The sequence below is a fragment of the Octodon degus genome, unplaced genomic scaffold, assembly GCF_000260255.1.
Source record: "Octodon degus isolate 3935 unplaced genomic scaffold, OctDeg1.0 scaffold00108, whole genome shotgun sequence".
NCBI lineage: Eukaryota > Metazoa > Chordata > Mammalia > Rodentia > Octodontidae > Octodon > Octodon degus.
Window position 1 is genome coordinate 6407465 of NW_004524684.1, and position 15021 is coordinate 6422485.

At 43.1% G+C, this 15021-nt stretch overlaps 1 protein-coding gene across 1 annotated transcript in view; it reads right to left on the reverse strand.

Annotated features, from left to right (window-relative positions):
* Positions 1–15021, reverse strand: part of Pclo (piccolo presynaptic cytomatrix protein) — a 488156-nt gene that overhangs the window by 89502 nt on the left and 383633 nt on the right. Inside the window, exons 12-15 of the mRNA XM_023724320.1 lie at positions 8507–8615; positions 7909–7976; positions 6543–6775; positions 2787–2837 (exon numbers count right to left, since the gene is read on the reverse strand). Coding sequence (XP_023580088.1) covers positions 2787–2837; positions 6543–6775; positions 7909–7976; positions 8507–8615 — 461 coding nt within the window. The remainder of the gene's footprint in view (positions 1–2786; positions 2838–6542; positions 6776–7908; positions 7977–8506; positions 8616–15021) is intronic.

Sequence of the window (15021 nt, forward strand, 5' to 3'; positions counted from 1 at the left end):
TCCTGCTCTTCTGAAAACAGGACCTGTTCACAGCCCAAAGTCAGAACTGTGGAAGTCAGTGGAGCAACTGGACAGCCCACGACTAGCCACAGGGGGATGGCTGTAAAAAGGTATGGCTGTCACACTGGAAAGTCCAGCTATCCGGGAATGTGCAGGCTTACTGCTCCCTCTCCTACATTCTTTGATTCATGCTCCTCTTCCTCGTGGGCCTGCTTTTCTTGCAGTGTGGGGGTCTGAGATAAAGTGGGCCCACACTTCAGCTGCAGAGGCTGGAGGACAGGCACTATCTCAGAGACACCTGCTGACCATGTACACTCTCAGAATAGCAGAACACTTCCACCCTGAAGAGTTTTTTGAAAAATGTTGTAGCCCAAATCATTGAATTAATTTTCTCTTTCACAATTAAAAGATTTTTTGGCATCATTTAAAAATAAGCAGGTTCTCTCTGCTGTTGTCTTTATCCAGGATCTCACAGAAGAAATCCAAAGATAATAGCATTAACTTTTCCATGGCAGATATGTACTGCTTGTGTGGCAAACAGCATATTTTAAATGAGTGAAACCTCCATTTACAATGAGGATGATCCTAGAATCGTTTTCACCTGCTTATGTTTCCTGGCAGAAAATGACTCTCCAGTTGTCTGACTCAGCATGGTGGCCTGGGGGGTCCCTGCCCGTCCTGAAAGCGACCTGAACACTCAGGTGTCCTCAGAGAGGAGGAGTTAAGGGAGGTCAGAGCTCTGCTGAGATGGGAACCCAGAGGAACACTGACTCAGGAGTGTGCTCCGACCTCTGGTTTCTCCTTTCTCTCCCTGCTCTGCTGCCCTGCAGCTCCCCTGTACCTGGTGCAGCCCTCAACCCTCTCCCTGCAGAAACAAGACATGTGTCCCACCCAAGGGGGCAGAGCAGGGGCTCTGATGGCCTTAGAGCCACACAGCCAGGTGGGGCTCAGCTTGAAGGGAGGGGCACCCCAGCCTCTGCACCCGCAATGAGGACAGGGCCTTGGGTGTTGGTTACCTCTGTATGGGAAGTCTCACTCTGGATAAGGTTTTGCTACAGGCAACAAACAAACCAACAAACACCAAAACTGAAACGATGGCTTTACAAAAATATCCCAAGTAAGTAAAGGGGACTATTGTCAGGACAACCTGCAACTGTAGTACTCATCTCACTGCTCAAGGGAGATAATGAACAACAAATAACCATAAACAGCAAACCAGAAGGCAGCAGGGCAACGTCCAACAGCAAGAGGTCTTTAAAAAGGCAAAACAAGCCATTAAGAATCAGAAATTCTAGTATTTCCTTTGCTGTGTGTGAAGCCGCGAAGGATAAGTCTGGGGAAAAGAAATTTCCTGGAGGCAGAGGGCCGGCCGGGAGCAGAGTCCCCTCATGGGACAGGGGTGTCCCGGCCTTCAGCCCCAGCTGCGGCCAGCTGCCCGGCCCGCCGCTCTGCACAGGCCCTCACCAGTCCTCTCCCCTCAGGACTCCTGCACTGTCTTCTGCACGCGTCCTCAGAGGAGCTCACAGCTCTGCCCCTCCTCCGCGACGTTACCTCCAGGTGCGCAGCTCACTCCGCGAAGCCTGCTGCTTTCCTCCGCTCAAAGTGCCTTTTTCAGCTTCTGTGTTGTTCACTGTCGCTCTGTGACAGCCCTTGTCCACCCTAAGGCACTTGTCTGCTATCACCTAAAGCACAGTTTTTCCTAATACTTTTTATTATTACCTGCACTGAGCGATCTTTATGATACATCATAGAGAAACACACACAGGACTGAAAGTGACAACTATCTATGCTATTTTTATTCTGTTTTCCTGGTCAAAATTTTCTGGTCTTTTTTTCCATGAACCAGAAAGTTGTTCTGATCTAAGTATGAAAAACTCTTCTTCATAGTAATTGTCTTCCTATTGTTTAGCAATCATTGGTCAAAAGAGAACAAAGGATAGTATTAGACTTCTTTTTTTTTTTTTTTTTTTTTTCTTTTGCACCTAAGTAAAATTTTCTTTAAGTTAAGTGATAATGTGGGAAAGCATGATTTTTGGGATATGGGCATGTTGAAAAGACTCAGGTAATGGCAAGATTTCCTCACGTCATTGCATGGATTTTACATTTCCACACACCATGTAAGAGTCTCATACTTCATAGCTTTCCCCAGACCTACTAAGGATACAAATTCCTTTTCATATGTTTATTTTTTCAAGTATAATTGCCAATTTTTTATCTTGTAGTTTTACCCTTTGATGCCTTCGTGTGAATGAATTTAATGTAATAAAGTCTATCTGTTCCTTACTATTTGACTTTTTTTTTGTGAGGTGCTGGGGATTGAATCCAGGACCTCATGCATATTTGGCAAGCATCTTATCACTGAGTTATAGCCCTATGTTTGAACTATTTAAAAAAAAATTTTAGGAATCATTCCATATGCTGAGCCAATGAAGATATTCTTGCATATAACCTTATAAAATCTTTAAAGATCTGTGATGCATATTTTTTTACTCGCAAAGGAATCTTGGCTCTTGGACCACCTGTCGTATTTGGAACGCACTCAGCAAATATACAATAACTTAAGTACAAAAAGTATTAACATTGGGAAGGAATCAGGCCAGCTTCAAGTACCGAATTCCACAGATACGGCTAGATTTCACAAAATGTATATGTATAAATTTGCACCTCCTCTTACTCTTACATATGTGTTACGGAAGAAGAAAGATCCCATCAGCTTGCTTACGATCCCAAAAGAACAGAGAAAAGAGAAAAGAGAGAGCGGCAAGCGCTTCCCGAGGCCACCGTACCTGGATTTCTCCCGTAATCGGGTGCGAGGCAGCCTTTGTTGCATCACCCGGCTGTAAGACGAAAGAGCATGCATTACGTTAACAGGTAAGCTATTCATAGAACTTAATCATTTCAGTTTTTCTCTGAAATTAATTTCCACTTGGTCAGAGCAGTGTCCGAAAAATATAATTCAACCATTTGGCTGCTTCAGAATAATAGAGTCTACTTATAATTTTCAATACATGTTTAAATTTATAGATAAATTCGTTTTTCTGTTTGTAAAGCCCAAGTAGAAGCTATTACTTTATATCAGGACTGTTTTTGGTTACTTATGGGAATGAACATTTTTGGTTTAAAGTACTTCATTTAGATTCTTGAAGGTCTTGAAGCTCTACAGAGTAAGGAGCTTCATTTGAGAGCCTTCCTGGAGCAGAGTTGGGACGAAGTCCTCGCTCTCCGCCACGGGCCCGCGCCCTGCCCCCTTCAGAGTGGGCCCTGAGCGTGGACAGCCCCTGGCTCCTACTTTTCCAGTCTTTGGAGTACGAGCTGTCCAGAGGCGGCCTGGCAAGCAGACACAAGCTGCTGAAGAAATGGCCGCCTGCTGGTAACCTGTTACGCTCCCCTGAGAACATTACACAGCGGGACAGACGGAGCACGCCTGGGGCCGTTCTGCAACCCAGTTTTAGACACTATGGCATCAGGGTAGGGGGCACCAGGACCAAAGTGGCCACCTCGCCACCCAACATGTAAAACCCTGTCCACGTCTATGCGTGCAGCATGGCCTTTGTAGTAATTAAATGGAAACAGAAATATTTATTTGATATAAATATTTATTTTGATATACTTGTTCATTACCTTTTCCCTTCTATTTTATTTCAGAAGTGAGAGCAGGCAAATGAGAGTTTTCATCCAAGTCACATTTCATTAACAATTCAATAATAAAGCTAATGTAATCATTGATAAAATTACAGGAGCAGAGGTTAAGGTTTCTAAGGCATTATCCTTTATTAGGTCAGCGCAGGTATTAAGATGTATCATTTATCAATACCCAAACTGTGCTCTGGCTTCAAAGGGTGACCTATTACTTATCGAAGGATGACATTGATTACCTTACAGTTTAAATTCAAAAAAGGAAATTGACTCTACAGGAAGAAAAGGATACATAACTATTCTCGGAACAGCTTATATCTTGATTCAAGACTTGGAGTTTCCTCATTTCAGACCCATGTGCACCTTTTTGTTGTTTTTCTTTTTTTATGTATTTTGTACAGGGTCTCACTATGCAGCTTGGACTCACACTGATCCTCCTGTTTTCAAGCCTCCTAGAGATGGGATTATAGGCCTGAGCTGCCCAGACTTGGTCACAGGCTCAGTGCACCACAGAGGTGGGGCCCCCGTGGCATGCGGGACCAGGGCTCGAACCCTCATTCCTATGCTTGCCAAAGCAGGTGCTTAGTCCGCTGAGCTATCTCTCTGGCCCCATATGCATGGTTTTTAAATTATTACTATTTTTTAATCTTATTACTTGGTACATAATTCTATGGATGTGTGGAGGTATTTAGGCAGGCACAGAAAGGCACACATGCAACTCCTCCTGCCCTGGGAAAGGTGATGAAGCTCCTATCAGGGAGGAGAGCAAAACAGTGTGTGTCGGGAGAGGCTGCAGGGAGGCGGCAGGGAGGTGCAGGGTAACAGAGCCAAGGCACAGTCCGCGCCGAGAGGCCGGCGGTAGTGTTCTGCAGTATGGCGGAGAGAAGAGAAGTCTGTGGTAAATATTACACATTTCAAAAAAAAAAACTACGAGAGAAGTTTGAAGATTTCCAACAAAAGGAATCTTCACATCTTAATACATGATGGCCAAGGAATGACTAAGATGAGAATTCAGAAAGCAAGAGGAGTTACTAGAGATAGTTTCATTTTGATTTTTGAGAAATGCGCACTTTTGACATGAGGCCGTGTAAACATACTGATACTTACTGAAGAGAACAATGGCCTTCTGGATGGCTTTCAGTTGTCCTGCTCCGTAACGCACGTATGCTATGGGTGCACTAAAGTATGAGCGGTGAGAGAAGGGCGCAAGGCAGGCGCTCTGACTGCCCGTCTGTGCAGATTAAAAACTTGCTGAGACTATGTAGGTTCCTATTTTACCTACACTTACTTCAGAACACTTGCTATAGTATTACTAATTGATTAATTAGTGTTACTTATAAGTAATTAATTTAGTATAAGAAAGAAGCTTCAAGAGATGAATGGGGGAAGCTATTTTCTATTTGCCAGTGTAGCAATGTCACTTTTAGCAAAAATACTCTAAAAGTACACAGCACTACATTCTTGGCATAGAAATAAACTACTGCACATTATCAACCTGTTACTATCATTTCTTTTAAAAAATCACGCATTTATTTATTTGGTATGGGGTCTAGCTACAGAGCTTGGACTCATAGTGATTCTCCTGTCTCAGCCTCTCCAGCACTGGGATTACAGGCATGCACTACCATGCCGGACTCAGTGGTCAGCACTACCTGCCCAGGGCCAGCTCAGCCCGTGGCACCAGGGATCAAACCTGGGTTCTTGTGCTGGTCAGGCAGGCGCTTAGACCCCTGAGCTATCTCCCTAGCCCTCATTTCTTTAATGTTGTCCAAAAAGTAAGCAAATTGCATCTTACATTCAATCTATTTTATACGCCTAGAATACTGTGGTGACTCACTAGTACCTCGTTGTATTTTAATGCACAAATATTTATTCCATTTTGCTACTCCTCTGTTCAAGCTTTTCAAGGATATGCTCAGGAGAGTATGGAAGAAAATGACAGATGAATCCCACACTAATGCTGATGCTGGGGACTGGGCGCCCTGGCCCTCCTGGTGTGGAGGGATGGGATTTTTCTGTCTTTGTGTCTTGGCGGTGGCTCATGATCTGAGATGGAAATGGCATAAGAAGGAGCCTATGGAAAATAAGAGGGAGCTGGAAACCCCAGTGAACTGAGGCCTCCGACAAGGCTCTGGTGAGGGCTGACCTCGCAGGTGGCATGGTGATGGCCTCCCAAGGAGCCAGGCAGGGCCTGGGGTAGAGGAACAGAGGCCAGGAAGGCAGGGCCGAGACACCTGGCCAGGGAGCGCAGGGGTGCCTTCCACACAGGAGGGTCACACGGCGACACAACCTATGAACTGCCTCATTGTCATCTGCTTTTCTAAGATTACAAATTAATCCCCTGTTCCTTCTTGATTCTCCAGCATCCTTAGCATTACAGTACTGGAAACTCTTGTTTCAAATGAAGATGTGTATGAAAAAAAGAAATCATTATGCAACCGGGAACAAAGATTCAAAATGATAATAATGTGTTACTGGGTTTCCTTGTTTTTTATCATCCTAAATTCTATATGTATTTTTGTTCTTACATAAACTATAACATCTGATATAATATGTATCTCATCAAAAAGATACAAAACTAATGTCTGAGACAAAAACGTCATTCATGCCACAACCAAGAAAGTACCCCAAAATAGGAAACATCAGACACATTTTTCAAGTTCCTCATAATAACAACTACTGACATATTTTAAAGGGTATTCTAAAACATCACCCTGATACAGCTTGATCAGTTAAACAGTCCCAAGAGGAAAAGTGGAGGTTTTTTGTTTGTTTCTTGTTCTCACTACATCGTTAGGAAACGAGAAACCACAGTCAAATCCTGGAGAAAGTGCTCCTTTTTTCCCTCTCTCCTGCTCAGAGCACAAAGCCAGAAAGCAGAGCACTCAAAGGAGTGCTTGTCTTACCTTGCTGCTGCTGCTGCTGCTGCTACTGCTGTGTTTCTTTTTGCTCACAGATGGAGACCCTGGCTGCCCAGGGCTGGGAACAGAACTGGATCCTGCGGATGTGGGGCCCGAGTGACCATGCGACCCCTTCTCCATGACGGATGCCAGCACCAGCGGGGACTGCTGCAGCGAGACCTTCTGCAGCTCAGCGGCCAGCTGCTTGGGGTCCACCCCCGGGGACTTGGCTTTATCCACTGCAACAACAGGATAGGCAGACATGCCGCGTGGGCCTGGGTCTGACACCAGGGAACTCCCTGGAGCTCTAGGTGACAGAGGCAAATGCTTACTGATAAAGGGAGCTAAGCTCTCAGATCAACTTTATGGATTGCAGGGGAGTTGAGGCCAGAGAAGAGTAGCCAAGGAAGGCCAGGGGCTGTCTGCAGTTCCTACTGTGTCCTCAGAAAAATGCTTTTAATCTTTAACAGAGAACTGTGGGAGTTCTGCAATGCCCTACCCACCCTCTGGAACACACGTGTATGGTCAGCTGCTTGCCCCTTGCATCTCCAAAGTCTCCAGTCCACTTGCAATTTCTGGGGATTAAAACCCCTATAGGACTTGGCCTATTCTGTTTAGACCTGACTCTAGAACTGTTGTGCAAGCATAGGAAGTGTTCAATAAAAGTTAAATAAAGGAAAAAGCATTTAAAATCATATAATTGATCTAATAAATGTCTATACTGTATTTGTTGGCTAAGAAAGATTTATGTCTTTTCATCAGAAACTTATGAATTTACGTGTTGATTTTTATTTCTTATGAATAGGCAATCAAAAGGTACAGGAATAAAACTTCAATCTGAGTTCTAGGCTGGGATGTAGCTCAGAGAAGGAGCACTCACCTGGTGCACAGGCCCTGGGTCAGTCCTCAGCCTTTACACCCAACCCCCCAAAAAGAAAACTACTTTTATGTTGAAAGGAGATGATATATTAACTCAACATATGCAAGGTCAAAAAGAGGTGGCTCCATGGATCACTTTCAATCATTGTTAAATTCCTATCATTTTGTTTAGTGAAATTCTGTATCATTTCTATTTTTTTACTATGTCATGTATTCTCTTTCAAAAAAAATTAAAAGGAATTAGAAGCGTAAACTCACACAACAAGGACTTACTATGAGCTTCTCATTGAGTCTAACACAAATGTTTCCTCGGAATGCTCCAAGAAATATGGCTGCAACACCTTTCCTTTTGTGCACACTTACGTAAACACCTGTAATCTATTCCCAATCTCCGACTGTGTTTATGTCCGCATCTCCCCGACAGCTGCAGCAGCCTCAGCTGCACCTGGATCTGGACTTCCATCCATGCTGGGAGAGGACTGCATGCACCTACCGGCTCTGGGTGGCTCATGGAGTTCCAGGTGCTGGGAATTTTCCGAATCTGAGAGCATATTGAGATCCCTGAGAATGAAGACAGAACACGATGAAGTTGAGGATGCCTGAGAGAAATCACTTTCCTCCAACTGCCCTGATCATTTTCAGTAGATAAATGAGAAGTGGTTATGATAAAAGCAACTCCAAAGCATGCTCACCCTTGTTTCCCGGTAGATATCCGCAATGTCGTTAAAAGTCAGAGCTGATAAAAATGGCATTTAAGGTGAAATCTTTATGGATTAAATGTAAGTTCATTTTGAGATGTTCTACACATCCATGGAATCTAAATGGGTTCAGGCTTTCATTTAAATGAAGCATGTTTCAATAAGTGCATGAAAGAGAGAGCGCTATTGACTTATTCCAAACTAAGTCAGCTGAGTTCTGTCTACGCGTTGGTCTTTGGTTCTGAACACAAGAAATCTATAAACCTTGTATTCGCTTCATTCTCTAATTACTGAAGAACTTGCTGCCTGGCAAAGGTTCCACCTTAACAATTTTAAATTAAAAGAGTCATGAATAGCCAAAAAATGGAAACAGAAAGATGGGGAAAAACTCACAGTCTTACACATATTTCTGCCTCCCCACTCTGCTGACTAAGGATGCTCTGTACTTCTTCATAGGTTTTAGACATCAAGGAAATTCCATTCCACTCCAGGACTTGCATCCCTGTAAGGACAAATTGGGAATAAAATCCACTGTGTGCTCTGCTCTAGGCTCATAGGAAGGGGGAGCTATCTCTTTGCACGGGAAAGCCAGCTCAGCACACCATGGCAGAGGAGACCCGTTTGAAGTTCTCTGACCATCACAGAGCTGGACATCACCACTCACCTGAATACACGGAATGCATTTAATACAACATGCAAACCGTAGCTCCGGAAGATGCGCTATTGTCAGATGCAGGCATTCTGTTCACACATCTATAAGGATCACAGTACTGAATATGTACTGCTTAGAAAACACCAATCATTCCACTACCAGTACATTTCCCCTTAGTGAGCAAGCTCTTGGAAGAGCGCAAACTTGCACATTTTATCATGGATTTGGAGTCTCAGGACAGCACCACCAAGATTTCCTGGGGAAGCTCCCCTCTAGAGGCGGGTCCTGAAGTCCATCCACATTAAACAGAATGCATTTCGAGCTTTCCCATCACTGCACACCAGATGCTCCTGAGCAGAACAGCAGGAAGCTACAGGCAGCGCAGCCGCTTGGGCTGCACCTGGTGCAGAGCACAGGCTCCGTGTGCAGAGAGGCTCGGTGCTCAGCACAACGGTCGGTGGTTGCTACCTTGCTATTTTTAATAATGTCTGAACAAAGCACTCACACTTCACTTTGTACTGAGTCCTGTAAATTCCTGGGTAGGGCATTCTATTTTATCTGTCTAGAGAGATAGATTTATACCAAAAGAAAATAACACAATATTTAAATAGTTTACATTTTGTCCATGTTAGGAGGTTCAAAATAACTCAGGGATGTTTGGTATGATGACTTATATGGCCCTAAGAGGTGGATATGTAAACCAACAAGAGTAGATGATATCATCCAACTCAAGGCCAAAATATTTGTGAATAAGAGTTACTTGTATTGGAGAGAAATATCTGTATGTTGTAAATATAGTATAATTCCCGAAAAAGTAACTACTGAATTTTTTTTTTTTTTTTTTTTTTGTGGAACCAGGATTGAACTCAGGTCCTTGTGCTTGCCAGGGAAGCGCTTATTCCACTGAGCCATGTCCCCAGCCCCCAAAATTGGGTTTTTAATGAGTTTGCCCTGTGTGAAGTGCCCTCCTGCCCACTGCTGCCTTCACAGGAAAATTCGAAATGAGGCGAGAGGAGTCGTCAAGGGAGCCTCTCGGGAAGCACACTGCCTGCTGCAGTCCAGGAGGGAGATGTGTCACGCCACAGGAAGCGCCAGAGGAAGCCCTGAAAGGGCCCGGAGGGGCACAAACAGCCACGGCTCTCTATACCTTGCTCCGTGACAACTTTCTCTCCAGGTGGCCTTAGGGCTTATTTCAACAATCTCAGGCTGTTGTACACATAAAATGAGAAAATCATGTAATGGACAGTGACAACACCTCTAAAGAAAATCACGGCACACTGAAAGAGGAAAGTAAAGCACTCTTTTAAGGTCAGGGAAAAAGTATATTGATAAACAGATGACTTTGAACTTAAGAAAATTAATTCAGAAATTGCATTGCCATATTTGTGCAGGAGCATATTCTTTGCCAAGAAACAGTCTTAAATTTTAATTTTTTTCTCTGAATCTAGCTGTTCAAGATTTCAAATCCCAAAATAAATGGCAAGTTGAAAAAAAATACTTATCCAGTGAGATAAAATATGTAACTAGTTATAAAATAGAATCTATTTAGTATTACTTCAAAAACTGCCGAATAATTATTGTTAGCCGGAACCCTATCTGATACATGTCTGGCACCATGAACCACGTGACCCGCGCCGGCCCACACCCAGCTGCCAGCCTCTTGGAGGGCTCGCCCCCGCGCTGCTGCGAGCAGTGCTGCGCTCAGCAGAGTCTTCCAGCTCCTTTATCCTGGCTCAGGCACGATGCGATCCTTCAGGGAGGGAATCATTCACAGAATCTTCCTGTCCTCACTAGCCTCCTACAAATCCTCTAAGAGCCATACTAAATCATGAATGGAACACAGGGATCCCCCTGTGTTCATTCTGCAAAGTGATTTTACAGATTATAAGAATTAAATACCCCGTGACTTCAAAAATAATATATTTGACACAAGACAGCAGAATGAAGGAAAAACATTTGATGATGTTCAGTATCACTTCTTGATAAAAATGAAGAAACCACTAATACAGCAGCAATTTCCCTCAATATAACAAAAGCCATTGTACCAAATGGGAAAACCTGAACATTTCCTAACATCTGGAAAAAGACAGACCCATCCCCTTCCCCACCCTCACTAAACGTGGTACAGGAAGTCCTGGCCAGAACCGCCTAGGGAGAGGAACAAAGGCACATGCTCAGTGTTCACAGATTACATTATTTTATAATAGGAAGCCCCTGATGATGCCATAAAAGCTTCAGGGCAAATAAATCCATCACAGGTTCAGGACACAAAGCCAATCAAAAACAGCAGCACTACTCTATGCCCACAGTGAATTAGAACTCATTGGTCTTCTAAATACATACTGTTTGTCATAACATACCAATTGCTGCCATACTGTCTCTCAAGTAAATGTTTGTTAAAATGGGGGGGTAATAAATGAAAATAACAGACAAGAAAAAAAGTGTCATAGGACTGTCCTGCTACAATGCTGCATATGGTTAGATTTCTAATTTTCTGTGTAAAAATATGTAACTATTTATTTCTATTTTTAAAAATATTTTTAAATTTTTTTTCTTCATATTCTGTAGGAACTTAAAGTTTAACATATCAATACTTGATGGAAAATACCTGTTCCATGTTATGTCTCAGATGTTTGATATTCAGACAGATTAAGCACAACTGCCTCTCTTGTAGGGTAATATTAATAAGCTTCTCCTCTGGATAGTTAACAACCTAAGTTTGCAGACCAAAAATTAGAGAAATAGAAGGGCTGCAAGGACAGCCAACATTATGACCCTAGCCTTTCAAGGTCAGTGAAGACTCAGGACATAGGAGAACCTATACTGTAACATCATGTAACTCAGTTGTGTCTCAAATTTTCTGATTAAGGAGATTATGGGGCCATAGAGCAATGTGATTGATGATGTAGAGTGTGCCTAAGAAGAGTCACATGAAGAGAAAACATTCTCTCAGACTTTTATAAAGAGCAAATTGGTCAAGCAAGGGCCGTGACTCATCCACATGACTGACACTGACTAAGGATCTACACACTGCAGTACAGGGTTTCAGGATAAATCCTGAGGGGATTTGACTGACCTTATCATTAGAAAAGTTGCATTACTTGTTATAAAGGTCTTGCATTGTCTTGGTCTTGACCAGCCAGCAGAGAAGTATGGGAATGGAGTATAGAGGGTAAAGCCATATCAATATGCTGAGCTGTAAAAGGCTCAAGTCAACAATTTTTTTTTCTTTTCTTTTTTTTTGTGGAACCAGGGATTGAACTCAGGCCCTGGCACTTGCCAGGCAAGCATTTATTCCACTGAGCCATCCCCCCGGCCAAGTCAACAACTTCTGACACTGCCAGTCTTACGTAAAACCCACTACTATTATAAACTACTGGACTATATTGGAATATTTTGCTGAATTGAGGCACCTACAATATTTAAATAACAATGGAATATCCTTCTCTGACAAAACTAAACAAAAAGGGGGATACAAATGAATGACCATTTTGTAACTGCATGTTCAAAATAGTTAAGATAGATACACAGCTGCATTTTCTTGGATCAATGAAAAGAGAGATTTGTTCTAATAGTGTTTGTGGACAGGATATCATGTCTGCATCTTGTACAATGAATAACCACTAAGCCAACAATATGCAATGTATTCATTATTGAAACTGTGCTAGTAATCAGTTTTGAAACTGTCTCATTGCTATTTGTTTCTCAACAAAATTATTAAAATTAATAAATAAAATAAAATTTTGGCTCCACAAAAAAATAATAAATAAAATAAAAGAGTGGGATTGGTCCTGGGAGGGAGGCGCCATCGGCCCACAAGCCTCAGAGTGCAATGACCACGTCAGGAGGCATGCAGAACAGCAGCAGGTCCACAGCTGAGGAAGCTCCAAGTCCTGACCAGAGCCATGAGAATGCAGCTCTGCTAGTGCAAGCTGGCAGGAGCCAGTTAAGTTAAACGCAAAGGCATCCAGAGATTCTCCTCTTAGATGTGTGTTTGTGGAGGAGTCAGGAGAAATGGGCACTGGGAGTGTGGAGAAGCCAGCTATGGAAACCCCGGGCAGAAGCTGGAGGATGCAGGCTGCAGCAGGGCTCCCAGCAGAAGGCAGGCCTGTCTCAAAATGCACGCAGGTGAGAAACACGACGTGGCCTCTAGAGAAACGCTGTTCACGTGGATTCTGTGGCATGCGTGGAAGCTACGTGTGGATGCTGACATGCACAGAAAATATATTCCACAAGTAAGTAATAGACATCAGATAGATTATATTGGTTATCCCAGAAAGGAAGAGAAGCGAATGAGAAAAAATAGAAAAAAAAAAAGAATGAGTTAATGAACAGATAAACAAGTGAGTAGAAGTTCACAAGTAGTGAAGACTCTTGACTGAGCCCCTAAGGCTGGCGTGGGATGAAGTGAGGATCTGATGCAGAGGGGCTTTGGTTAGACAGATAGTCAATAAAGAACAAATGGTATCTAGTGGGTAAATTCCATTCCAAAACTTCTCAATCACTTTTAATAAATAGACTTCAATTTTCAATACTATCAGTCAATGTTATGTTGTACACAGCATTGTACAATAATTGATTTGCCATTGAAAAATGAGAATTGTCTAACAAGAAAACAGTTTAAGAGCATATCTGTCAAATGATGCACAACAGGTTCAATTACTTTCCCTTCAGTTCTCCAAAATACATGTAGAGAAATAATTTTCCTAACTCATGAGCAAACATGATTACAACTATAAAAATAATGGTGACACAGTGCTAGATGAGTTATAGAGGACACTCATATGCATTCACGGGATACTAAGAAGCCTTCTGGTTAGCAGGAATGAAATTAGAACCCTTCATTTGTGTTCATAAGACAACATCAATAGAAAACACCTAGTAAAAACCAATAACAAAGTAATTTTTCATACCTTTTCTCATTTTATCCTCTGAGTAAGCTAATAAAAATGATAAGGTAGGTAGGTATCTATGGCTATTTTACAGATAAAAATCTTAGTTTCAGAAATCACATTTTATGATAGTTCAAAAAACAAGGTCTTTTTCTTTGGTACCTAAATTCAGAAATATTGACATTCTAAAGGGTTATTTTATGATTAAGTTGTACAGAACAATTATCCACCCTGACTTCTTCAATAGGTAATTTCTTAGACTTAATTGCATAATCACTATCAGTTAATGTATTCAGTTAAGATAAAGCTAATCTCCCTCGGCTCACAGTGCTGTCAAAGGAGGCGCCAGGTTCTGCAGAGCCCTCTGTCGAGGAGGAACCTCAGCAGCCAGCCACAGGCTTTGGGCAGCAGTCAGGCTGGGAGTGGCCAGGAGTTGGAGGCCCAGCGCAGATGTGGCCTGGGAGTAGCGTGGGGGAGGGGTGGCCTGGAAACCTTACAGGCAGTGATGGCAGGTTCCCTGCGAGGACCGCGTGTGGGCAGAACTTGCCGTCCTCGCCGGCCAGGCTCAGGGCCTCACGGTCCTCTGTGTCTGCACACCCTCGCACTGTGCAACTCCACACGCTTGCTTGCACTATGTCCCCGTGTCCCCAGCCGCCGCCTGTGCATTTCTACATCCCTGGTACATACGTTTCTTGAGCAAATGAATGAAACCAGAGATAGATTGGAAACCAGGAAATTTTCTTAGGAAATAAGAACGTAGAAGAGCAACTGATTTTACATTAAGTTCAATCTTCAGAAAATGCAATCCTGATTAAAAATGAAGAAAGGATTTGTTGAACATCAGGTTCTTCAAATCAATACAGCCTAGTACAACCATCTCCACAGTTCATTACGGCCAACTTTCTAGGTGCTGTGACATACTAAAAGAAACTTCATTCATTTTAAAAATATATATTTAAAGCAATATTTCCAAAAGCAGTGTTCATAAATAAAGAAGTCTTAGGCAGTGATTTCACAAACACTAGTGAACGTGGCTCTTGGCCACTTGTCCTTGTGAGATGTGAATCGCCAAGGATGACAATGCAAACACTGAGCTAGCATCTGCAGGCCGCACAGGCACGTGTGTGAAGACTGCAGATTTATCACATGACTGAGCACAAGATGTAGACGCGGGTGCAAAGGCTGCGCGGGCTCATCAAAGTGGGCACAGATGTGAGCCCAAAGGAACGCTGGCTTCCCGAATGCACGCGCTCTGTCCAGCAACGAGTGCCCGGGCCTGAAGCCACTTCTGCAGAGCTGACGTCGGGTGTGCAACCTGCAGTCTGAGGCCCCCGCCTCCTGCACTGTCCCCGCTTACTGCCCCC